The sequence below is a fragment of the Ictidomys tridecemlineatus genome, chromosome 6, assembly GCF_052094955.1.
Source record: "Ictidomys tridecemlineatus isolate mIctTri1 chromosome 6, mIctTri1.hap1, whole genome shotgun sequence".
In the NCBI taxonomy this organism is placed as follows: Eukaryota; Metazoa; Chordata; class Mammalia; order Rodentia; family Sciuridae; genus Ictidomys; species Ictidomys tridecemlineatus.
In genome coordinates this window covers 62,741,599-62,768,362 of record NC_135482.1, presented here as the reverse complement: position 1 = coordinate 62,768,362, position 26,764 = coordinate 62,741,599, and the positions used below count along the sequence as shown (strand labels likewise).

The 26,764-nt window shown below is 47.6% G+C and overlaps 1 protein-coding gene and 1 pseudogene across 1 annotated transcript; one reads left to right on the top strand and one right to left on the bottom strand.

The window, feature by feature from the left end:
- The first annotated feature begins 426 nt into the window (after nucleotides 1-426).
- Nucleotides 427-16,282, top strand: LOC120888305 (keratin, type II cuticular 87-like; annotated as a pseudogene).
- A 3,835-nt stretch (nucleotides 16,283-20,117) lies between these two features.
- Nucleotides 20,118-25,098, bottom strand: LOC120888306 (keratin, type II cuticular Hb1). Its single transcript, XM_078014644.1, has 9 exons — nucleotides 24,730-25,098; nucleotides 23,806-24,014; nucleotides 23,159-23,219; nucleotides 22,352-22,447; nucleotides 21,992-22,156; nucleotides 21,666-21,791; nucleotides 21,202-21,422; nucleotides 20,899-20,930; nucleotides 20,118-20,691 (listed from the first exon to the last, which is right to left on the bottom strand). The coding sequence occupies exons 1-9, from the start codon at nucleotides 25,096-25,098 to the stop codon at nucleotides 20,456-20,458; spliced, it is 1,515 nt and encodes a 504-aa protein (XP_077870770.1). The 3' UTR covers nucleotides 20,118-20,455.
- Nucleotides 25,099-26,764: the final 1,666 nt, after the last annotated feature.

The window sequence follows — 26,764 nt, the reverse complement described above, 5'->3', positions numbered from 1 at the left end:
CAGAGCTATGGGACAAGTTCTCCTGAAGGATCCCCAGATAACAGAGACCATCTGGAGAGTGTGGTCTTGTGCTTTCTGTCAAAGGGGGGAGATGAGGCAATGAGGGAGAAGTCAGAATCCTGTCTTTTCCTTTAGTTCCACCTCCTCCAGCCTGGAGTTACCATGATTTGTGGATGGTCTTGCCTGAGCTCTGGTAGTTCTGTTCCTGGGTGACTTCTCAGAGACATGGTTCAGGCCGCACTACCAGCTGTGCCTTGGTCTGTGGACCCCTGCCCAGCCACTGCTAAATATCCACCTTCCTGGGGTTTAGGCAGCTGCAGCACGGGCTTTCTGCAGTGGCTCCTGCAGACACAGCTGGGCTCTTGCTCTTGTGGTGTGTGTGGACCTCCCCTGCATCACCACTGTGTCACCAACAAGGGCCTGCCCATGTCCCTCAACTGGGAGATGAACCCCAACGTGCAGCACACGAAGCACAAGAAGGGGCAGATCAAGTGCTCCAAGAACACATTTGCTGCCTTCGTCAGTAAAGTTGGGCATCCAGGTTCTCCACACCCACATTTATTATTATTATTTTCTCCTTTAGGTACTGGGGATTGAACTCAGGGGCACTCAACCACTGAGCCTTAACCCTGGCCCTATTTTGTATTTTATGTAGAGACAGGGTCTCATTGAGTTGCTTAGTGCCTTGCCATTGCTAAGGCTAGCTTTGAACTCCTGATCCTCCTGCCTCAGCCTCTCAAGCTGCTGGGATTACAGGCATGCATCACACACCCTGCTCCATGCTCACATTTCTGACACCTCAGTCATCATCCGGATGGACAACAACTGTGACCAGAACATAGACTGCATCGTGACTGAGATCAAGGCTCAGTATGATGACGTCGCCAACTGTAGTTGGGCTGAGGCCAATTCCTGGGACCGCAGCAAGATAAGGGGCTCAGGACACCTGCCTCCTAGACGTAGCACTGTGAGGGACAAGAGCTAGCTATTAGCAAGGCTTCTTTTGGCTGAAGAAACTGTCCCCTGCCCCCAACAAGTGACATGCGTCCTTCCTGGGGAATGTGTAAGAGAAAATCAAATGATTCTATGGGGGACATAGACAGGGCAGACACATAGATGTGTGCAAACTGTGGACATGCTGGGGATGGTGCCTTCTTGGTTGTGAATGGCTCCTCTTGCAAGGATGTGCATGGGGGGCCTTGGCATTGAGAGAGGTGGTGGCTGCCCCATGCTGAACTTCATGAGCATCTCTGTCTCCCCCAGTGCAAGGAGATGAGGGCCACAGTGATCTGGCACCAGGAGACCTTGCACTGCCCCAGGGAGATCAACCAGCTGAACTGAATGATCCGGAAGCTGACAGCTGAGGTCGAGAATGCCAAGTGCCAGGTATGGGTCAGTGCCCAATAACAACGAGTCTGGGGCTTACCCAGTGCCACTCAGCCAGGGTGTACCCTGTCTAAACTTAGGCAGTCGCCAGGAATACAAACAATAATAAATCCTGGAGAGGATGTGGAGGAAATTAGACACTTTTGCCCTGTTGGTGGGATTGTCAATTAGTGCAACTACTCTGGAAATCAGTATGGAGGTTCCTCAAAAGACTGGGCGTGAACCACCATATGACCCATTTATACCACTCTTCCATATTCATCCTAAAGAATTAAGGTCCTCAAATGATAGTGATACCTGCATACCCATGTTCATAACAGCACAATTCACAACATGTGAACTATGGAATCAGCCCAGGTGTCCATCAAAGGATGAATGGATAAAGAAAATCTGATATATATTCCCAATGGAGTTTTATGGAGCCATACAGAAAAATTAAATTATGTCATTTGCAGGAAAACACGTGGAAATTAAGATTATGTTAAGCAAAATTTCAAAGGTCGTATGTTTTCTCTCATAGGTGGAAGCTAAAGGGGGAAAAATAAAGGTGGTGGAGAGTCTTGAAAATCAAAGGGAAATCAGTAGAATAGAGGAAAGGGATGTGGGGGAGAGAGTAGGGAGGGGGAATGTGATTGGGAGTGATATTGGCCAAATTATATTGTTGTATTGTATGCATGTGTGAATAGGTAACCACAAATCTCACTGTTAAGTACAACTATAAGGCACCAATAAAGATGTGAAAAAAGAAAAAAATATAGCATATATGATTATAAGAAAAAAATAGTTCAACATCCAGTCTCTAGTCCACTTGCTCAGGTAGAGTCCCTGGTTTGGTGACTCAGGGTGACCCAACTGATGAAGGCAAGACCCTCTTTTGGGGGGTTTTCCTAGCCAGATAGATATACTGGACATATTGAGGTAACAAACAGACACACTCAGGGGCCATAACCTCCCCTGTTCTCCTCTGGGCCTCCAGACACCAAGCTGGAGGCCGCAGTGACCCAGTCTGAGCAGCAGGGCGAGGCGGCCCTGAGTGATGCCCACTGCAAGCTGGCTGAGCTGGAGGGCGCCCTGCAGAAGGCCAAGCAGGACATGGCCTGCCTGCTCAAGGAGTACCAGGAGGTGATGAGCTTCCAAAATGGGCCTGGACATCAAGATCACCATTTACTGCCTTTGCTAAGAGCAGTAGCAAATCTCTTTACTTAGATTTGCAGGGACCCCATTGGGTAACTTAAAGCAGGGTAAAGCTCAGCCTCTGGCTTCATTTATATCTGTCTCTTTTATTGCCTTAAACCTTGGGTCAGATTCTTGCTAAATCTGCACATGAGCCTGTCAATCACTTAAGGAATGTAATACAAGGTTATTAGCCCTAAATTGATCTAACCTATCTCATCCCCCTTCAAGACTGAGGACACTGAGATCAGAGTTGCTAAGATATTTTCAAGATTTGCAGGGACATTCAACTTCAGAGCCTGGAAGTCTCCAGTCATTGCCCTAAACCTTTAGTCACCTTGGAATCCAGGAATAAAAGATCCTCACAGATGACAGTGCTGTTCATGATAAAATCACACCCTCCACCCCCACCCCACCAAGTGGGAGTAATTATCCCCTGACAGGGACTGAGGCTGCCCCCGCCCCCCAAGCAGGAGCAAACATCTCAGGGAAACCAGATTGCTCCCTGAAGCTGACATCTCCATGGTCACCTCTTACAATCTGAGCCGAGGCAATGATGGGCCTGATCAGGATGACCTACTCTGTCAGCTATGCAAACCCCTCAGTCATACAAATCCCCTTTTCTGTAAAACCACAAAGTTTCTGTCAGTCCTTTGAAGATAGAATTTTGATCACTATACCCCTATATCTGTACTTCCTGGTATAGCCATGCTGATTAAAAGCTCTTTTCCTGCCCTTTACCACTGCTCATCTCTTTGATTGACATATGGGCTGGGTGGCTGAATCTGGTCTCTTGTGATAGAGTAGGGGCCATTCCTAAAGGACTCTGGTAACATTAACAGTATTTATAAGAGAATAGGGCGTGGTTGCTTTAAGTTTGTTGTCAAATGCCTGATGGTCCATCTAAAGGAAGGGGTAGGGAAGGTGTGGAGCCCAATCTGCTAGGCAGGAAAGATGCCTCTAAGTTCTTTCTTCTGCCCGTGGGCCGGGGCCATTTGGTGTGCTGTTCTACTTCTAAGGCCTAGGCAGCAACCTTTGCTGTGTCATTCCCATTAAAATAGGATCAGTGGTCTGGAAGACAGATGCATGGAAAATTTCCAGTACAAAGAATAGAGAAAAAAAAATAAAAGAAAAATTAACTACCTTAGGGCCCCTTGGTACCACATCAAATAATTTAGCATATATGTAATAGGTATTCCAAAAGGAAAGGGAATAGAAATGAGGCAGAAAAATATTTGACAAAAAATGTCCTGTATTTGATAAAAATATCAACTCAATTTATCAAGGGGCCTCATGCATAATAAATAAAAATAATATCACACATAGACATATAGTGAAAATTCTAAACTCTTGAGAGTAAAAAAAAAAAGATTTTTTTTTTTCAAAGAAACCAGGGAAAAAAGGTCACACTACATATAGAGCCACTGACCAGTTGTCAGAAACAATCATGGCCAAATAATAATAAACTAAGAATTTTATAACCAGCAAATGTATCTAAAACATGGTTGAAATAAAGGCATTTTGAAACCCAAGAATGGAGCAAGTCTGTAATCCCAGTGGCTCGGGAGGCTGAGGCAGGAGGATTACAAATTCAAAGCCAACCTCAACAACTCAGCAAGGCCCTAAGCAACTCAGCAAGACCCTGCCTCTAAATAAAATATGAAAAAGGGTTGGGGATGTGGCTCAGTGTGTAAGTGTCCCTGGGTTCAATCCCAGTAATGCCCCCCCCCCAAAAAAAAGAGTGGACAAAATGTATCCATTGCTGTGCATTACAAAAGATATGATGAGGGTGGGGGATGAAGCTCATTGGCAGAGCATTTGTCTAGCGTGTGGGAGGCACTGGGTTTGATCCTTAGCACCACATAAGGGTAAAATAAAAGCATTCTGTCCACATACAACAACCAAAAAAAAAAAGACACAATGAAAAGATGCAAAGGGCAAGGCATGTGGGAGGGTGGGCAGAACTTTCAAGCCTCATGACCACCCTCCAGAAACCCCCATGCAATCAGCTCTTCAGAAACTCTCCAAACCCTGTCCTTTTGGGCTCTTAGGATGGTTTCATTCTATAGGCATGATCGATTCAGTCATTAGCCACTGGTGACCAACTTCATCTTCAGCCCCTCTCTGCTCCCTAGAGATTGGGAGAGGGGCTAGAAATCCCCTCCTTTAATCCTGACTTCTTTTTTTCCTCTGACCAGTCCAGATCCAGACTGTGCCATCAGTCAACTCACTAGCATAAAAAAGATACTATCACCTCAGAGATTTCAAAAATTTTAAGGGTTGTATGCCAGGAAACTGGACAAAAAGCAAATATAGATTTCACAATAACTCTGTGGGAATGTAAATGGTTCTGTGAAGGATGAAATGTCAGCTGAGAAGTGTGCCGTAGCACGATGTTAGCTCTAAATAGACTTTGATAGATTTAGGATACATATTGTTATTCTAGAGTGATTACCAAAATAAAATATTGCTCTAAAGCCAATAAAATAAATATGATTAAATATTTTAAAATATTTGATTAATCCAAAAGAAGGCAGAAAAGGAACAATAGAGAACAATCAAAGCAAAGCCAAAATAAGCAAACAGAAGGGATTATAGGAAACAGTAAATTGGTTGACTTAAATCTAGTCATCAATAATTACATTAAACATAAAATAAAGAAGTCTGACCTCAATAATAATGAGAAAAACAACTCAATTAAAATGGGCAAAAGACTTGAATCAACCTATTACAAAAGTAAATATATTAAGGGCCAAGGAGCACGTGAAAAGTTGCTCATCATTATTAGTCATAAAGGAAATCCAAATTAAAACCACAAGGAGAAAATATGTAACACCCACTGCTCGGCAGTTCTTTGGGTGTCCATGGTCTGACGCAGTTCTCTCCATTACTTGCTTGAAGTTCCAAGAAAAACTGCAGAATGTGCTGAGAACCCGGCATCCTGAGACAGGGAGTGGCTGAGGAACAGCCTGGCTTCTGTCCTCCTGAAGAATGTCCTTCAATATTTTAGCTCAGTGTTTTATGTCACCTCTGAGGTTTAGAGCCCAGGGCAGCTGCCTTTAGGGGTCCTTCATCTGTGGTGCAAATGGCACATGTGCAGTTGAGACTCTATTCCCTCTAGGCAGCTTTCTGAGCCTTGGGCTCACAAGAGATTTTAGGCTTCCATTGTTCTTTGCAACTGGTGTGTAAGTAACAAATCCACTTTGTGTAACTGGATGCATGAGTGTGTCTTGTCTTGGTCGACCTAGACAAGATGGCAACCAGTGCACCGTGAACCTTCTTCATACTTCCTGTTACGGACCCAAGGCTCAGAAGCTCACCCCATGGAAAAAACAATCTGAGAGATGAGTTGGGGAGAAAGAAAGGCTTTGTTCATGGCCAAAGAATGGAGAAGTGGGAATCCATGCTGGCAAATCTGCTTCTCAACTGCAGGGGGTTGAGAGATTACAGATATGGTATAGGAATTATGAGGGAAAGAGATAGGCTAATAAAGGGGAGGAATTGTCAAATATTTTCTGGAAATACTTCTAGGAGCTTGGATTGCCACCTCTTTTCATGGTCTGGTGTTTCTGGTCCCCTCCCTCCCTCCCTCCCTCCCTCCCTCCCTCCCTCCCTTCCTTCCTTCCTTCCTTCCTTCCTTCCTTCCTTCCTTCCTTCCTTCCTTCTTTCCTTTCCTTTCCTTCCACAGTACAAGGATTGAAACCAGGGGTACTCTACTACTGAGCCACGACTCTCAGCCCTTTTTGCTTTTTATTTTATTTTGAGACAGGGTCTTGCTAGGTTGCTGAGGCTGGCCTTGAACTTTACATCCTCCTGCCTCAGCCTCCCAAGTCGCTGGGATTACAGGCATGTGCTACTGCACCCACCTCATATTCTTAACTTCTAGGCTCAAGGAATGAGTCAGTGTTTTTAGCAAAAATGGCCATTAAGTCCCTGTAGAGCAGCCTAGTGAACTATAATCATCATAACACACACATCAGAGTTGTTTTCTACAGCAAAACCAGTGTGAGACTAATAATCCATTGCCCAGCTATGAATTTTTAAGTCAATTAGGTGTTTTGAAGCTGGAGGTTGTGTTTAGATTCCCCCTCAGTAATAAAAAGCTAAAATATGAAAGACTGACGATGCCAAGTGTGAATCAGCTGGAATGTTATGGAGTATAGAATGCTAGTGTTACCTTGGAGAGCTGTATACCAATTTCATTTTATTTTGTTGTGCTGAGGATTGAATCCAGGGAGGCGTGTATTCTAGGCAAGTGCCTTATCACTGAGGTACATTCAGCCCCTGTATGACAGTTTCTTTTAAAGTTCAATGTGCACTTGTCAAATGGCACAGTGATTGGGACATTTGCCCAAGAGAACTGAAAAACAGGTCTATACAGACACTTGTACATGAATTTCATAGGGATTTTATTCATAATCGCTCCAAACTAGAAACAACCCAAATGTTTATCAACAGATGAATAAATAAACAATCTGGGATACAGTCAGACAATGGAATATCACTTGGCAATAAAAAAATGAACTACTAGTACATTCATGAAACAATGTGGGTAAATCTACAAAACATTTTGCTAAATGGAAAAAAGAAATAAAAATATAGACTGTATGCTTCCATTCATTTGAAGTTCTAGAACTAGAAAAAATTGTCTTCAGTGATAAAAATTAGATCAGTGTTGGTTTGGAATGGGGTAAGAGACCGATGGCAAAAGGCATCAGGGAACTTTCTAAGGTGATGGATATGTCAAAATTTGTTGAATTGTTCTCTTAAAATGTATGCAAATTATATCTAAATAAAATTGATAAAATGATTTAAAGTCCACAAGATACTTAGAAATAAATATAATGAATATGGGAGAGGCCTATACCTTAAGAAATATAAACATTGTAAAAGTATTATAGAAAATTAAGGATAAAAAAGCTCTAACTAAATGAAAGATGTACCATGTTCATAGATAGGAAGCATTACTACGACAAGATATTGATTCTGGTTCAGCTGATCTACAGGGTGGATGTGACTATAATCAAGTTCCAAACAACATACATCTTGATGAGTTAGTTCTAAAATTTATGGGGAAGAACAAAGGGAAAGAAAAGCCAAGGTACCAATAAAAAGGAATGAGTGGACTACTCTTCTTTTAGGAATCTTAACTTATTTATTATAAAGCAACAATAATTGGACACTGGGGTACTCATACAAGGATGGACAAATTAATCAATGGAACAAAATAGATAGTTTCTACATTTATATACATATATAAACAAGTTTGTGCATAAGCTTTGATAAACAAGAGCATAAACTTAATATAACCTTAATGTAACAATGGTTTTTTTGTGTTTTTTTTTTTTTGTGTGTATTTGACATATGACAGAGTGCAGGGAAAGGAGGACCCATACATAGTTACATATATCCACAGGAAAAAAGTTCAACTGGATCTCTGTTCTTTGTTATACACAAAATCAATTTTAAACAAGTTAAAATCATAAATGTTAAAAGCAAAACTTTAAAACTTTAGAAGTAAAACCCTGGACCTTGGTATAGGGAAGATTTTTAAACAAGAAACATACTATGCTCAAAATAAAAGATTGATAAATTAAGGATACATTACATTTAGAACTTTTATTTATCAAAATAGGCCATGAAGACAATTTGTAAACTTGAAGATGATATTTGTAGTACATAGAAGTGACAAAGAAGTAATATCCAGAAAGACAAAGAACACTTGTAATTTAAAGAGATATTAGAACTTCAATAGTAATCATGAAAATGCTTTTTCTATATAAAAAAGGTTAGGAAAAAAGCTAAAAACTACATTTTTAGTTATGCATGTATTTGATAAAACAAAACAAAATCAAAGGGATATAGCACCATTCAGGGAAGTGACGAGCTCTGGTAAGCACAGGAGAGGCCAGGGCAGGAGCCTGTAGGTGGCTTGCTAGCAACTCCGTAATACATTTGGTCTGGCAAAATATTCATGGATCTTTCCTTTTCGTTATATTACTAAATAAGACAAGTAAAATGCCGTTTATAAGAAGTGAAGCTAAAACACAAGAACATAAATAGAAAGTGAAAATGTGTTAATGAGATTAGTCAGAATATCAGAGTACATTATATACAGTAGGGATGAGCAGTTTTTTAACAAATAATTTTATATTATAAATAATATAATTTCAGTATATATATTGTGTATGTGTGTGGTAGTGATTCAGGCATATACACACATACACACATACCCATACACATACATACACACACATATTATTCCAAATTATAATAAAATAACATTTAATCTCAGAGGCTGAGGAAGGAGGATTGTGAGTTTAAGGCCAGCCTAAGTAACTTAGTGAGGTCTTAAGCAACTTAGCTAGACCCTGCCTCAAGATAAAAAATAAAAATGGGCTAGGGATGGGCTCAGTGGTAAGCACCCCTGGGTTCAATCCCTGGTATAAAAAAAATAAAAAAACTCTTTGATTGCCAGTAGCCCTAAGAACCTCTTGTTGAAGTGTGCCCACAGATAAGTACAAATATCTGTAACAGCGTGGTTTGTTACAAGAAACTAAAAAGCACATATGCACTACTAATAGGTAAATGAATAAGCACATTTGGAATGCTACACAACACTGAAAAATAAACAAAGCTTCATCAAAAGAGATAAATCTCAAATTACAACTCGAGAGAGGAAAAAGCAAGTTGTTTTTAGAAGCACACAGTGAATCCCTAAACTATTACCTTGTTTCACCTACAAAGCTTAAAGGTAGGTGAAACCAGGTAATAATTTAGGGATACTTGCATATGATAAAACAAAGAAGGCAAGGAGAAGATTAACATAAAATCCCAGGGGAAGGGGCAGGGCCACAGATCATGGGTCAGCATGGGTCCCAAGGAGACTTTTGGAGGTACTGGTAAGCGCACAGGTTTGTTATGTTATTGTTGCTATTTACATCATTGAACATATGTTACAGATGCTCTTTTGCAGTATGAGAAATTTATATAAAAAAAGAAAATATCAGTGGCAACTTGTGCTCTCTGGTCTGGCTCCCTCCACTAGTTTGGTCAGAGCCTCACCCCAGATTCCCTGCCAATTCTGGGAACTGCCATCCCCAGTCCAGTTTCTTACCCTCCTGTATCTTCCACATTGTTATCAGACTGGCCTTCGTAAATGACATTCCACATCAGGCCACTCTCCTGCTCAAGCACCTTCTGTAGCTCCCCATTGTACATGCCACAAGCCCAGACTCCCTAACTTCACGCATTTTCCCCCATCTGAAGTAGCCTTCTCTCTCTTCCAATTTCCTTCACTTTCCCACTTCAATCCAGGGACTTCCATTTTCCCATCTCAGCCACAGGATGGCCTCTTTCCATCCCATCTCTGAGACCTCCAGGTCAGAATTTTGCGATTGAAACAAGGTGACGTCACAAAGCCCCCAGGAAGGAGAGGCCTCAGTGGTGAGGATTCTGGAGCTCCTCGGGCGGGCGCTGGAGCTGGGCTTTGGTGTTCAAGAGAAACTGGAGGAAACGATAGCTCCTTTCACATGGTGAGACTTGTCCAGGTGACTCATGGGTCACTCAGGGATCAAGGGGGCTTAGATTCCACTCTGATCTGTGGGACCCAGTCAGGCCCAAGCTTTTCTGCTGTGTCTACAATTTTTGGGAAAAGGAGCAGGAACGGGTAGGCAGTGGGGATACAGCAGAAATTTGTGGGCGAGGTTCCCACTGTCTGGGTTGTGAGTGACTTTACTGTCCCTCAGAGTATAAAATGCATTCTGGGACTGGGGTTGAGGCTCAGAGGTAGAGCACTCGCCTAGCACGTGTGGGGCACCGGGTTTGATCCTCAGCACCACATAAAAGTAAATAAACAAAATAAAGGTATGTGTCTATCTACAACTACAAATATTTTTAAGACATGCATTCTGGCTCAGCACCTCTGAGCCCCTACTTCCGTGCCCACGGTAGATGGAATGAGTACCCACCTGCTTGCTCAAGGAAAGGTAACAGACGGTCGCCTCTACCAGGCCTACTTCACAGATAGACATGAGCCACCAATGAGATGGTAGCAGTAAAAGATTAGGAAAAGTGTCAGGCACTGTGCCCAAGCTGTTTACGTATTGCACGTGGAGGCAAAAGTGCCACCAACTTCATCTCCTGTAGGCCACGCTCCCCATACTAGTCTTGGTTGGAGAAAGGAGCTGGTGCTTGGGTCCCCGTCACTGGGTTCTGATTTATCGCATTCATCAAGTTAAGTGGGTTTCCTCATATTCCTAGATTTGAAAAAAGTACTTTTAAAATTAGGCATCATTTTAAAATTTTATCGAGTGCTTTTAATATTCATTTTGGTGGTCACATGAGATAAACTGTGATAATTGGTGTGGAGTGCGGACTGGTGTTGTCATCTCCTGGCTGGGCTGCCTGGTGCAGCCAACGACCCTGGAGACAAGAAAGATTGCCAGCCCCTTTTTAGGTGGACATACAGATGACCATAGAAGTGAGCTGGCCGTCTGTGACGACCATGGAGAGTGGACACCGGAGCCATGTGTCCTGGTCTCCTCGTTCTCCTCCCTGACCTCTGCTCTTCTCTCCTTCCCACCCCCAGTGTGAGGAGATGGAGATGGCCACACAGAAGCACACGCAGGGCCCGAGGCACAGCAAGGAGGATCTGAACAGGCTTAACCAGGCCATTCAGCAGCTGGCTGTGGAGGTGGATGGTGCTAAGGGTCAGGTGTGTGGGCGTAGGGGTGGCAGGTTGGTGACGGTGGGAGGGTGCCCATTGTTTATGACAACTATTCCAGACCCTCCCATCCTTTAGACAGAAACCCTCCAGAGTTTTCTGTTTGTAAATGTGTGAGCAAACAGAAGCAGGCTGCATGCCTACCTTTGCCTGGAACTCTAGGTACGTCATGTGGGTAACTAGCGTATAAAAAATATGTATGAATATGATTATTTGTATAGTTATGTTCATATGGGTATGTATATTTCAGAAGTTGCAAGATTTTTACCTAGAATTCCTGTTTTCTTTAAAACATGAAGATCTGGCCATATTAAGCTGGTAACATTAGGCTGGAGAAGAGACATCTCTTTCTTCTCCATCTTCTCGTAGGGTACAAGTTCAGGGGTGCTGCAGGGCCTACCACTCCCAACTGCATCTTTGGGTACCTAGGCAGAAGACCCTTTGCCATTTCACACCCTGGCTTCACTCTGTGATCCTTGTGGAAGAGAAAAGGCATAGAACCCTTGCCTAGAGAACCAAAAGATAGAGAGCTCGAGAGGGTTCCTGGTGTCATCAGGGAAATGGAAGAGAGTGTGTTTCTCTGTGGAACTGGATATAATGATGTCTGTTTAACACTGGGCCTTCGCCTCTAGTACTTCTAGCCAGGCAGGCCCCTGCAGACATTTGTGTTTGTGACTTGAGCTTTGTGCCTTAGGAAGAAGAGGATCCTGATGGATGCTTCCTTTCTCCTAATCTCTCTCCCTCCCAGCCCTCTTTTCTTCCCCACTATCCCTCTTTGTTACGCACCCCCTGGAAGGGCTCTTCCTGCTCCCAATCTTGTCTAACTTTCTGCAAATGCAAGTATCTCAGGCCTGAGGAACATTCCCGGAGAAGCTTTGCTCTTGTCCAGGCACTGATGACTTTAAGGGGGCAGGGCTGGCAGGGTGGGTGGGGTGGGCCTGTCATGGTTCACCTCCCTGGTGAGGCAGCCTATTCCCCAAGCAGCAGGCTTGCCTCAGGCTTCAGTATTTGTTACTATTATTATTTTTCTCAGAGACCCCATACTTTAGTGTCTGTGGGGGAAGGTATTCTTTCTGTTGGTTTTCCTCATGAAACACGAACACCAGTAGCATTTGATGCTTCCTGGATCCTAGCTCCCATGAGGGGTGTCACCAAGCTAGATTGCAAAGCGCTCTCTCTCAGTCATCCTCAGATGGCTGGCCCCAAACCTCCACCTCGATTGCAGGGGGTGGGTAGATTGTTTTGTATCCTGCAGTCTAGACACAGGCCTAGCACAGGCCTGTTACCTCTCCTCACAATCATGGACAATCTCCAATCCCTCACTGGCCCTTTCACCCCTGAGAAAGATCTGAATCCTGGAGGGCAGAAGAGTGGAGGCCAAGGATGTCTTCTGTCCCTGGTTTTCCTTCACCCTCAGCCCTGTGAACTAGAGAAAGCCAAGGACCTGGCAGCCCTGCAGGAGGAGGGCGCCTCTGGAGGTGCTAAGGGCAAGCTGGCCTGGCTGGAGGGCGCCCTGCAGCGGGCCAAGCAGGACATTGCGCGGCAGCTGCGCGAGTACCAGGAGCTCATGATTGTCAAGTTGGGCCTGGACTTCGAGATCGCCACCTACCGCAGACTTCTGGAGAGTGAGGAGAGCCGGTGAGGGGAGAAGGTGCTTCTGATAGCTGTTGGGTGAGCAGGGCATGGCGGAGCGGCCACAACCCTTGTTAGATGGGGAGGGGTCACCTGGAGGGTAACCGGTTCTTCTGGAGCCAGTCTCCCCACCTTCCTACAGCCTGGGAACTAAAGGGCTCTGCTAATGAGGACCCTTGGTACTGGGGAGGGGGGTGATCCCACAAGTATCTTGCCCCTCCCCCACCCCCATGTCAGACAGCAGGGGCCAGTTTGTCCATCAAGACAGCTGCAGAGACCAGGGGTGGGGGGATAAGGTTTCTAGTGTGATGTGCCTTCATCTCTGCCTCTCTTCCTCAGGCCTGGGAATGCTTTTTAAAAAGGAACAGGTAGGGCTGGCTTGTCACTGTAGACAGCAATAGGAACCAAGCATTTCCAGTGTGAACTGGGTAGGCCAGGCTGAGGGGCAGACAGGCGTGAACTCCCAGCAGGCGGGAGCCACATAGGCATGCTGCAATGATCATCTCCTTTAACCCCTGCAAAAGCCCAGGGGGGAGGAATTACTACCCCTACACAAGGGAGAAGTCTCAGGGCAGGTAAATGACAACCTCAAAGACACACAGGTAAAAAGTGATGGTGTGAGGCTTCACAACATTCTTAAGATCACCGAGCTGTTTCCTCTGTGGTCTCCCTTATAAGTTTAAAATGCCCCCCTTCTAGTTTCCAAGATCAGTTGAGGCTAAAGAAAGGGGGCGATCTTTTGCTTTTTTCTCCTCCAAGAAGTCATCCACTGAAGTAAGTCATATGGATGAAAGCAGGAGGAACTGAGTTTAAAGGTCTGGAAGGAATTTTGACGAAAAGGCTGTGAGGATCAGACAGACCCATGGAGCTTGCAGGATGGAAGTCTCTTGGCTGTCTGTGGAGGGTCAGAGCGTCCGTCTTGGAGAATGGAGAGTATCAAACTTAGTATATAGATTCACTTACTTTCTTGCTTCTCCCCACAGGCTTGGACTGGGATTTGGGGCAGGGAGTGTAGGTAAGTAAACAATGTACCTTGAGCAGAGGCCAACTCTTGTATTCCCCCACTCCTATTTTGGATGCTTCCAACCTGAAGGGTATTTCTGTCCTTACATTTGTGCCTGCCGTCCCTGTGCAGCTTGCCTTGGTTGGGGACCCTTCCTCTCTTGGGGGCGGTTCTTTGGGTGTGTTGGGGGAAGGCTCTGTGAATCTGTTTCTTTGGGGGCAGTTTGCACAAGTGTGGTGGGGAGGGTCTGGGTATCTGTGCCCTATACGTCGGTCTTCTGGGCGGGGCGGGCACCGGAGAGCTTCCTTCCTTCTCACACCGCTCTCTGCCCAGCCCTGGGCAGCGCTGCAGCCAGCAGGCCATTGACCTCGAGCCCCTCCCGCCTGCTGGCGCCTCGAGCCGGCTCCCTGGGCGCGAGCGCCCCCAGCGCCGGTTGTGCGCGCTGCGGCCGCCCAGGTTGCGACGGGGGCTTCAGCTGCAGTGGCTCCCGCGGATGCTGAACCGTTCTCGCCAGCTCCGGAGAAGACGAGGAACCCCAACTTCTGCCCCCAGAGGAACCTCAAGTTCTGGCCCCTTTGTCTCAGATGCCCTCTCCCATGGAGCTGGCCCTCTCTCCACCTCTTCCTCTCAGTCCTCGCTGCGGAGCGTAAGGTCTAGGAAAGAAGCTTACAGAACTGTGACAGATCTGTCCCCAGTGCAGGAAGTCTGGTCGCTGGTGCCATGGAGTAGGCGTAGCCTGTGGCTTCCCTGCACCCAGCACCCTGCAGCTCTGAGCTGCCCTAACCCCTCTTTTCCAGGGACTCCTCCTTTACAATAAAAGTTCTGTAGTGACTGAGCTGCTAGGATTTATTCCCCAGGCCACCCCTGCAATAAAAACCAAGTTTGGCCCCATTGGCAGGAGGGGGGGGGCAATTCCAGGAAGCAACTCTGCCCTTGTGGTGTGTGGGCCCACATGACTGATGTTCGGTAACTTGCTATTGGTCTTTAGGATGGGGAGGGCAAATCAGAGGGCCCTTGGGGAAAACCAAGAGAAGGGGAAATTCCTCCAGGAGGGTCTAGCCTGGATTCTGCAGTCAGCTCTCTTGGGTAGAGTTGCTGAGGACAGTATTTATTCAGCCACTCCTTCACTCTATCAATATTTCTTGAATGGCCTCCCAGGGTCTTGCATAGTGTTTGGCACGGTGTGTGTGTGTGTGTGTGTGTGTGTCCATGAGCAAGACATTCTAGACCTGGCTCTCTGGAGATGATTTCCTATCCCAGGAGGAGACAATCATAAACAAGGAAACAGACCAGAAAGAGAGGGGAGAGGGGTGAAGTGAGTGAGGGCTGCCTGTTTTCTGCTGCCCTGACAAGGTACTTGAGGACAGGCTCTGAAAAGAGGGCCTCTACAGGTGGCACTGGGGGAGATGAACACAATTGGGCAGCCCAGGCCTAGGTTCTGGTTTAGCAAGTGACCTTAGAGTGGCAGAGGGCAGCATGGGTACCTATATACTTCCAGGTCTAAGAATTAGTGTGATTTGAGGTTTTGCAAGGCAACCGGACTTTGGGGGAAGAAGATGGGACAGTTTGGGGTGGAGTAGCCAGAGCAAGGCTGAGTTTCTGGGCTCTTTCCTTACCATGCAAACTGGGGAGAGCAGCTTCTGCTTAGTAAACTCACATTCTTTTCTGTTGCACAAAGGATTACATCACCAGTGTGTCTTGGGAACAATAGTTCCTGCTTTCTATGTCTCTGGGTGGGGCTAAGGTGCGTCATTTGCCAGAGGCCCTTGGCTTTACCTTTTAAGGTACTCTAGTGCCAGACTGTCTGCTGTGTTTTCCTGTTTCTCTGTCCTGAGAACAGGTATTCAAAAGGCCCCCTTCCTGGGTAAATAGAACAGTCTCATGCAAAAGGAATGAGAGAGAAACTTGGCTGGTAGGTGGCCCCCACCTGAGAGGCAGGGCACATGGCCCTGCTGGGCTCATGTTAACCACACTGGATCAAAGCTGACCTACACCAATAATATAAATATTCCTCCTACGATTCCCAATGCAAAACGGCTGCCCGAAAGCAGACTGCCCTGTTGCCAGATACTGGATCCAGCTCCATATTCTTGCATTTTGCTAGGAGGTAATGAGATTCTGTGATTTTCAAGGCCAGTTTTTCCAGCTCCTGCTGCCATGAGCATGTCGATGAAAGAACTTGGTGGGAAGTGCAGACAGAAATGTCCCTGAGGACTGTGGGCAGGGTTTCAGGTGTGTGTTTGCAGCCTGCATTTCTAAGGACTGAGCCTGCATCCTGCTTCCAGAACCCTGAGCCTGAACTTGCCTCTGATGTCCAAGAGATCCCCAAGGTCACTGGGGTCAGGTTAAAATCTCTAGGCTAGGGCCTTGTGGGTCACCAGCAATGTTTGTGGTTTGGGGACCCATGAGAGACTACCATGGCCATGGGCCACATTCCAGTCTGGGGTGGGAGAAAACGCCTGGTGCTTTTATGGAGAGTCATTCACCAGTCCAATTGCATGCTCCCTGAGTCAGGTGATTTTTGAAGGGAGGACCGTCACCAGTCAGTCACTGCTTCTTGGCATCAGGGGACAATAAGGAATCAGCTTTCTGTTGGTGTCACACACCTGCCTCACATTTCATAGCTCTCAAACAAGGGGATGCTATCTTAGCTGTGTCCACAGGCTCTATTTGAGTCTCCCGAGGGCGGTGACTGTCTCATTCATCTATACTCAGTGCCTGCCACAGAGTTGATGTGAATGGGGAACGAAGGCTTTATGATTCAGGTTAATCTACCCCGTCACCATCTACCCTGCTGTGCAGAACCCCACCCCACATCCTTTCTGTTTTGGTTAAACATCCCCAGCTGCCTCAACTCTATTGAAGTTTAGCTCAGTCTCTAATGGGTCCTATTTTCCTACCATTAGCATGCCTCACCCCACATAACTCTTCAGAAGTCTTCTGTGGTAACCCCATGTTCAAGATATCAACCAAACCTGCTTGGAGTAAGAAAGGAAAGACCTGGAATCTGCTCCAGGCTTGATGTTACCTGGACCAAACTCTTCCCCTATTTCTGGGTCTCAGTCCCACCCCACATCAGACTTCAGATCTAATTGGTAAAGTGATTTTTCCTTCCTACTTATTCTCTATGAGTCACAGTTTATCTGTAAAATATAATAGTACTTTCAAAGGGTGTTTGAGAACAAAAGACATTCCTGTATGTAAAGAGCTTATAAAGTACTTAAAATGATAAGAGTTAAATGCATTAATATTTTTAGTTATTGGAATTCTATGGAAGTTTTTTGAGGGATGCTGGCAATTGAACTCAGGGCCTTACACATATTAAGCACATACTGTACCATTGAGTTCTACCCCCAGCCCTTTAGAAACACTTTGAATACCTTTAAAGAAGGCTGTCAAAACCCTAAGGCCCTCTGATCTCTCTGTTCCAGCTGGAGCTAAAGAGACAGATGGGCAAGAGAGGTAGGCAGGCAATCCCAAGGGTTAGAACAATGACTCCCTAGCCAGAGGGCATCTCCCCAGAACAGCAACCAGCAGCACCTGTCCATAACTATTCCCACCTGGGCCTGTCTCCATCGGTGATCCCTGCCCTACTACCACACCCACGTGCACCCACAACCCCTCTCTTCAGCACATGTACACATCTGTGTGCCTGGTCACAAACACAGAAACCTTCACAGTCACACGCATACATGAGCTTCCACACAGCTGGTAGAGTTGAGAGAATACCCAGATATAACCATGCTGCTTCACTCACAGCCACCTGTAGACCCAGAGTCATGCAGTTTGAGCAGATGCATAGATAGCACGCACCCAAGCAGCACAGTTGCAGCCAGCCTACACTCCCCATTTCTCTCCAGTCCCAAGACCTCTCCTACCTCTCCTAAAAAAAAAGTTTTAAAAAATTGGTTCTTTTTAGTTATACATGACAGCAAAATCCGTTTTGACAAAATTATACAAACATGGAATACATTTTATTCTAGTTAGGATCTCATTTAACAGAACTTTAAATTGATAAGAGATCTTAGCAGTCATCCAGTCTAGATTAGATTGTATATAGTACATAAATTATATATAAATTATTATATGTAATAATTATATAAACTATTAGCTATATAAACCAAATATATAATTTACATAAATATTATAATTTATATATAAATATGTGAATAGAATATATAAATGTAATATATAATATAGATTATATCACATAATCTATATTATTCTACAATATAGAGTATATATTATAATCTGTATAAATTATATGAAAATTATTTTATATAATTATATACATTATTAATTATATATAAATTAAATAAACATAAATTAAATATATATAATTTGTATTATATAGCATATAATACATAATCTCTATTACATTATAATACATATAATCTAGTCCAGACTAGATTAATGAATACATTGAAGCCATGGAGGGGGGAGGGGACCTGCTAATGGTCACACAGTGAAGAGGTCCATTTTTGTGACTGTTCCACACATGGACATGATGTGTTCACCTTTGCTTCTCTGCCTGAGCCTCTCCAGCAGCAGGATCCTGGAGGGAGGAGAGGGTTGTGGAGCTGGACTGGGAAGGAGAGAGTTAAGACTTGGAGTAGGTGAGGGAATGAAAGTATGGCAGAGCTTCAAGGACCAATTGGGTTGATAGGACCAGTGGCACAGGAGGGAAGGAGGGATCAGGTGGCAGAGATGGGGAGTCCATCAGGACTGGAGATGGAGGTGACTTCTGGACTGGGGAGGGACGGAAGTGAGGAGCTGGTGTTTGGGCTTCAGGATGCTATCTTAACTAGGCCTGCTTCTCAGCGGTGTGGTGTCACAGTACAGAGAGCTGGTTACAACACCAGCCCACCATGGAACTCTGCGAGGCTCTGTCCTGCTCAGAATTTCATGAGAAATGTCCAGGAGACCTTAGCTTGATTCCTTATAAGAGCCTTTGTTAAGGCCGCTCACTTCTCCTTTCTCAGTATTCTATTTTCTCAAATTTGTCTTGTCCCGAGGCAGAGGAATTCCAATTTCTACTATTTTTTTTTTTTTTTGGCCCTGGGACTTGACGTTTAGAGATTCACCCTGCTCTAAAGATGCTTGTTCAGGAACTCACCAGGGCCCATGGTGCCGCTGAGCTGCCAACCCCACCCGCTAACACATAACACTTGCCAAAGCCTCGACAGTGTTGTGAATACTTCCTTGACCAAGGGAGCTCACTGGTCCAGAAGATGTGGAGATTTCTCCATGTACTTGTAATTTCTGATCATGAATTAGTGTGATAAGAGGCTGGCCATGGCCCTGACCCCTGGAGACACTTCTACTTTGCATTCTGCAAAAGAATAACACTACTGATAAATGCATATAGTGATAATTTTGTAGTAGGCATTAAGCGTTTTATGTTTAAAATACTAAATTGACCTTGAGGTAAGTGCTCTTTTATTGTTATTTTAGAAATATGCCAATAGGTACAGAGAGAACCAGCACATTGTCTGAGTTTCTGAGTCATTTTGGACCCAGGCAGCCTGGATCCAGAGTCTCTGCTCTCACCTCTGGGCCACATCATGTTTTTGTGTGTAGTTTTCTGACTTTGAGGCAATGCAAACCTTTGAGGCAATGCATCTCCAAACCTCAAAGAGACTCCATTTTTTTTAAAAAAAAAGCCATGTCAAAGGCTTTTTGAAACTTTAAATCATATTCATGTATCTACCCCTAAAGAATTCCAATAAATTACCCAGGCATGAATCTTCACCAACAAAGCAGTGAGTGATGTTTCCTTAAGTTTTGAGTCATGACAGAATCTAACACTCATTATCCACCAGTTTACAGACGTGCGCAGGATGTCTTTGAGGTAGCTCTGGTCTAGTGGAATGAGCCCTAGAGACCCACACAGGGTTCAAACCATAGTTCAACCACTCAACCAAGTGGAAAGCTGGTTACCACAGGTCTCCACTTTTGATCTCTTCATCTGTGAGATGTATCGTTGAGGTTGTGTGGGTAAAATCATTAAAGTTGTGTGGACCAAATTCCATCATGTAGAGCCTAGCACAAACCCTGGCTAAGTCAGACTGTTGTGAGCCCTGGGGTAAGGGAAAGTCCTGGAGGCAGCCCTGGGTCTTTATCTGATCCATGTGACTCTGAGGCCCTTCTCAGCCCCCAGCACCTGAGGAGCTTAACAGACATGCACACAAGGTCCACTGTTGGCTACATTGATTTATTGGAAACACAGTAAGACAGAGATGAACAGGGCAGAAAAGGAAGGGGGAGGCTGGGGGGGGGGCTCCAGCCTGGGCCCCATGGTATCCCAGGGTTTGGCCCTGGTCCTGGTCCTCCCCTTTCTAGGCTCCAAGGGGACTTCTTCTTGGTCAGCAGAGCCCAGGAGCAGGGGATCACACAGGGAAACCAAAGGGGCTGGGAGCAGAAGGGACTCATCAAAGTGCAGAAGCAGTGGAGCCCTTGCCTCAGGCCCCTAGGCTGAGAGGGGCTGAACTGGCTCCTCAGTAGAAAGGCCAGGGCCTGGGCTGCAGCCTATGCGACTAACATTTTCGGCAGCTGCTGGAGCAAGAGCCCACTCCGAAGGAGCTAATGCCACAGGAGCCCACTCCGCAAGTGCCCAGGCCGCAGGACGTGACGGAATTGCAGGGCGCGCACATTCCAGTGTTCACCACCAGGTTACCGCTGCAGGGGGCGTTGCAGGCGCTGCCTGTGACCGGCCTGGAGCCAGTCACACAGAGGTCCCCGCAGGTAACTCCGCCTCGGGAGCTGCTGACACCTGCAGTCCCAGAAGGCTGAGTTAAAACTGGGAGGCAGGGCAAGGCATCCCATTTCCCCAAGGGCATCTCCTCATGGTTTTTCTGGTTGTCCCTCCTGAAGTGACACCAGCCCCCCATTTATGTTCTGCTCTTACTGCCATCCCTCTTTCCATACACCTCCCCCACAAGAAGGGGGAGATCTGTTCCCTATGGGTTCCCATACTCACAGACATTCACAGCCCCAACGCCTTCACACAACCTGAGGGTGGACAAGAAAAGGAAATTAGTGACCAGCCCCAGTTGCAAACAGAGCTCTCCAAGGTCTTAGGGTGGGATCCACAAGGAAGTCTCAACAAATTAGGAGCCAAGGCCCAGAGGGAGCAGGTTGACCATACACACCCTACCCTTCCAAGGTGATAAATCTTAGGTTTTACCCCCAGAAATCTTGACCTTTGATGAACCAAGAAAAAGATAGGGTCTAGGTAAGGTATCAGTACTGGAGACACAAACATCCAGGGACTGGGACCCACCTCTGCTCCTCGCCCTCCAGCAGGCGCCTGTAGGTGGCGATCTCGATGTCCAGGCCCAGCTTGGAGTTCATCACCTCCTGGTACTCCTTGAGCAGGCAGGCCATGTCCTGCTTGGCCTTCTGCAGGGCGCCCTCCAGCTCAGCCAGCTTGCAGCGGGCGTCGCTCAGGGCCGCCTCGCCCTGCTGCTCAGACTGGGTCACAGCGGTCTCCAGCTTGGTGTTCTAGAGATCCAGAGGAGAACAGGGGAGGTTATGGTCCCTGAGTGTGTGTATATGTCATTGCCTGCATGTGCCCAGGGTCTCCTCACAGCCTTGTTCACCTGGATCACCCAGATTGACCACCCTGGGGACCTGGTCAGGCAGATGGGCTGCAGAATGAGTGGTGAGGCCCACACAGGGCACAGCCTGGCTGTGTGGCACAGGGCAGGGCCTAGCCCCCCTGCTGTTGGGCACAGTGAGCCATACCTGGCACTTGGCATTCTCAATCTCGGCCGTGAGCCTCTGGATGATGCGGTTCAGCTCGTTGATCTCCTCCTTGGTGCGGCGCAGGGTCTCCCCATGCCTGATCACTGTGGCCTTCATCTCCTCGCACTGGGGGAAGCAGACATGCTCTGAGGCTCAGCATGGGGCACATTGAGCCTGTGCAACCAGCCAGCCAGCCCTGTCCTGGCCCCAACCTCAGAGCTGTCTGTCCTCCCCTCACCAACTCAGGGCATCAGAGTCCCCAGGCAAAGAGGCCTTGTTCCCCTCCCACTGCCCCATGCACGAGGCAAGGGTCCCGAGCCCCTCACCTTGCTGCGGTACCAGGACTCAGCCTCAGCACGGCTGCGGTTGGCAATGTCATCATACTGAGCCTTGATCTCAGCCACGATGCAGTCCATGTTCAGGTCTCGGCTATTGTCCATCTTGACGATGACTGAGGTGTCAGAGATGTGGGACTGGAGAATGCGGATCTCCTGTAGGAGGAGCATGGGGACATGTCAGAGGCTCCTTAGACCAGAGCCCAACCCAGCACACCATGCCCAACTTCTCAGGCTCCCTTGGCCCCCAGACCCTGCCTGATCACACAATCCCAGCCTGGAGCCCCAGACACAAATCCCTGTCCTCCTCCCCACTCCCTACAGCCCTCCGCTCAGCCTAGTGACCCTCACCTCCTCATACAGTCGCCTCAGGAAGTCGATCTCCTGGGTCAGCGCCTCCGCGTTGGCCTCCAGGTCTGACTTGCGCAGGTAGGCGCAGTCCACATCCTGGGAAGATGGGGGGGTGGTAAGCTCAGAGGGTCCCTGAAGATTGTGCCTCTAAATGCCTCTTTCCTCTTACCCGTTCCATTCACTCCAGGGGAGAAGGATCCCTACTGTCTCTACCAGCAAGCCATCTTCGACCCTCCCCAGATGCACCCAGCAACCTCCCAACTGTGACAACAAACCCTTGGTGCCTTGGACATGGCCCACCTGCTTGGCAGGACCCCTCCCACCTCTCCTTTTTACCCCTCCTGCTGTAGGAAGCCTGCCCAGGGGACCCCTCAGTTCTGCCACCTGGTCCTTCCCTAGCCCCCAGCAGTCCCCCAAGTGGCCCCCTGACCACTCCTGGTCCTACTGCATCATCCCTAGGCTCTGGGGTTAGATCTTTGCTTTGTCCTCAGACTTTCAGCGTGCCAACGGACCACACCACTCCCAACAGGCAGACTAAACTCCTGGACTCCAGGGCACCCCAGCCACAGACCTCCTAGGCACCCAGAGGTCAACATAGCCACCCCCTCGCCCCAGGGCAGGTGCGAGGGGTCATTTCCCTTGTCACAGCCCTAGGTGTGCTATTTGATGGTCTGCCTCTCTGGGCACTGCCCATCCTGATGTGGAGAGGTCACTGCACCCACCCTGAGGTTGAGCCCCCACGGTGACCCCAAAAGAGTCTGCCCCGAAATCCCTCACGGCTCTGCTTCCCTCTGCCATGCGACTCACCTTCTTCAGAGCCACAAACTCATTCTCAGCTGTGGCCCTCAGAGAAACTTCCTCCTCATACCTGAGATGGGAGAGAGGGGAGGTGAGGGCAGGGCAGTGTCCACAGACCCCACCCCGCAGGCCAGCCAGGGGCTGGAGAGGGAAGCCCGCACCGCTGACCCCAGCCGCCCTGCCAAGTCCTTGCTGGTTGGAGTTGGGGTGTCTGGGGTCCTCTCTCCACTCTGAGTTGGGGATGGAGAGGGCTCCTATGGGACCTTCCAGTCCCAGTGCCAAGGCTGCACTGAGGTCCCCTCAGGAGGCAGAGAAGGGAGTGGACACTATGGCCTCTGGGGTACTGCAGCCAGTGCCCTCTGCCATGGTGTCAATCCTAGCTCAGCTGTGAGTGTCATAGACCCAGAGGAACTCAGAACTGAGCACCAAGGCAGGGGGCCACCTAGAAGATGGAAGGCTGAGGTGGGTGCAGAGCACTCCAGGCCTCAGGGCTGCTGTCAGGCAGGTGTGGATGGTCACAGCTCCATGAACAGGTCCTGCAGTCCCTCAGCCTGCACTGGGCCACACACCCTCCCTGGGCATTCTCATCATCTGTGCCAAGGGCTCTCCCAAAGCCAGTCTGTGTGGGAAGGGACACCAGAGCCGGCCCCACTCACTTCTTCTTGTAGCCCTCCAGCACCTCCCGCACGTGGTTCAGCTCTGAGGCCAGCCTCCCGCTGTCGGCCTCCACACACTCGGCCTCCCGCCTCAGGGTCTCGATGTAGCCCTCGAACAGGGGCTCCAGGTTGCTCTCGCAGCACTTGCGGTTCTGGTAGAACTGCAGCTTGGTCTCCAGCAGCTTGTTCTGCTGCTCCAGGAAGCGCACCTGCCATTCGGGGTGGTGGGGAGGAGGGATCAGGGGTCAGCCAGCTCTTGGCATGGGGGTGATTGTTTGAAGGGGCCTCTGACCCTGGAACTCACCAGAGATCAGGCGGAGGTGGGCCCTGAGAACAGGACAAGTTCTCCCTTTCCTGATCCTGATCCATGGTGGGAACCAGGGGCTGGTGGAGATATGTGCCTGTTCTTATGTGAGCCCAGTTCCCCATCCAGATGGATCCAAGGGACAAATGTCAGGGGCCAGGTTCAGGGCTCAGCACCCCTACTCTGAAGGCAGTGAGGCTGGAGCTCTCAGCCAGTGCCCCACATTCAGACCCCATCATGGGGTTCTGGTGTGGGCATCATGGAGCTAATTTCAGGCCATCCAGGACAGAGCCGGGCTATCCCCCACTTCTTCTGGCAGACAACCCTTCCTGCCCCAACCTGGCCCACCTTCAGTCTGGACCAGTCTCAGCAGCCACTGATGCATTCCTCTTATACTTCCTGCAGTCCAACTTGTGCCTAGATAAGACTGTTCACTCCATTTTCCCACACAATCTGCTTCTCTGACTGACAGTTAAGTCTTTCTGGGTTTGTATCTGTGTCCCATCAGACTGTGGTCTCAATGATGTAAGGTCATTCTGCTTCTTCCTCCTCTCTCAGTGTTGAGGCCTGGCTGTACACATGTGTTGGGGATCAGGAAGGGTGCGATCCAGGACACCCACCTTGTCGATGAAGGCAGCGAACCTGCTGTTGAGACCCTTGATCTGCTCCTTCTCCTCGTGCTTCACGCACTGCGCGTTGGGGTCGATCTCCAGGTTGAGGGGCGTGAGCAGGCTCTCGTTGACGGACACGGAGGTGATGCAGGGTGGGCTGGGTCCGCACACGCCGCCAGAGCGGTAGCCGAAGCTGCGTCCGCAGGAGCCCGAGCGGAAGGCTCCGCAGACGCTGCGGCTGCCGAAGCCCCCGGTGATGCCGCGGTAGCAGGAGACGCCGCGGTAGGGGGCGGCGGTGATGCAGCAGCGGCCTGGCCGGGGCCCGCAGGCCGAGGCGCAGCTGAAAACTCGGCCTCCGAAACCTGATCCGCAAGTCATGGTGCTTCTGAAGGTGTTTGCTGCAGAGGTGAAGATGGGAGGGCTGGAGTCGTGGTGGAAACTCCAATGTGCTGGTCTGGGCACCCCAGTCCTATTTATGCCCAGCTTCTGAACGGGCTTGGCTATGAAGATGGATTGGGGCAATTTGAGCTTTATGGGCTTGGGCGGTTAGCCTTGTCCAACCCCTCTCCAGAATGTTCTTTAATGGTGGAGTGGCCCGCACCCTCTTCTTTGTAAAGCATGACAGCCTCTGGGCCCTTGGGGACTCAGCATGTTTCCACTTCAAAGTGCCTTGCTGGCAGGCATGCATCCAACAGGCACTTGAGGCACAGAGGAGGGCTGTGCAGAGGGCCAGCAGAGGGGAGAATGGGGCTTGGGGAAGGGGACTTGTGACTAGAGTGTGAAGTATGGAGGAAGGGACCTGGGACAGACTGAGGCATTTACAAATAACAACTGGCTATCTCCATTCCACAGTTAGTGAAGTTCGTTGGTTCATTTATTCCTTCTTTCTTTTATTTATTTTTTTCTAATTAGTTATATATGACAGTAGACTGCATTTTGCTTCATTGTACACAAAGGGAACACAACTTTTCATTTCTCTGGTTGTGCACTACACAGAGCCACACCATTTGTGCATTCATACATGTACTTAGCTTAATGGTGTCCATCTCATTCCACCATCTTACCGACCCCTGTGCCCCTCCCTTCCCCACCTCCCCTTTGCCCAATCCAAAGTTCCTCTAGTCTTTGAAATATTTATTTATTTATTTAATGTGGTGCTGAGACTTGAACCCAATGCCTCACATGTGCTAGGCAAGCCCTCTGCCACTGGGCCAGAACCCCAGCCCCAGTGACTAAAGTACTTCTAAAACAAAACCTGCATCTCTCCAACTCTAGATTCTGCAACAGGCTGCTGAAAATCATCAGATTTTCCTAATATGATAGCTGTCAGCAGATTATTAAATATTTTTACATCTTTTTCAACTTTTATAATAAAAATTTTCAGAGAAAAGTTGAAACACTATAACAAACACAGACAGATGTTCCACCTAGATATCTAAAGAAAACCCCTGATAACATTGTGTTACATTTGCCCCATTATTTGATGCTTTCAGAAATCATTGCTGGTAAACCTTAAATACTTTAACAGACATTTATGGGGTGTGTGTGTGTGTGTGTGTGTGTGTGTGTGTGTGAGAGAGAGAGAGAGAGAGAGAGAGAGAGAGAGAGAGAGAGAGAGAGATAGAGAGATAGAGAAAGAGAGAGAGAGAGAGAGAGAGAGAGAGAGAGAGAGAGAGAGAGAGAGAGATAGATGAGAGATATGTTGGGGGTTGAACCCAGGGCCTGGTGCTCACTAGGCAAACTACACCCTAGCCGCATCAGCACAAATTTCTTAAGATTAAGGATGGTACTTTTTCCACATGTAAGAAAATTAACAATAATTTCAAACACCACTTATTATCCACCCCATATTCAATTTTTCCTAATTGTTTTTCCTAATTGTGTGTGTGTGTGTGTGTGTGTGTGTGTGTGTGAGAGAGAGAGAGAGAGAGAGAGAGAGAGACATGGAATTGAACCCAGGAATGCTCTGAGCTAACCCTCAGCCCCTTTTATTTGATTTGTTTATTTTTTTGTGATGCCCAGAGCATCATTCATGTCATGCAAG

What these genes read in the sequence shown, in the direction of transcription:
- LOC120888306 (XM_078014644.1), bottom strand. Translation starts at nt 25,098, where the DNA reads ATGACTTGCGGATCAGGTTTCGGAGGCCGAGTTTTCAGCTGCGCCTCG. An exon ending in CTGGAGGGCTACAAGAAGAA is followed by an intron (nt 23,220 to 23,805) that starts GTGAGTGGGGCC and finishes CTCCCATCTCAG; the next exon opens with GTATGAGGAGGAAGTTTCTC. An exon ending in CTGGAGGGCGAGGAGCAGAG is followed by an intron (nt 20,931 to 21,201) that starts GTGGGTCCCAGT and finishes GTCCACCCTCAG; the next exon opens with GTTGTGTGAAGGCGTTGGGG.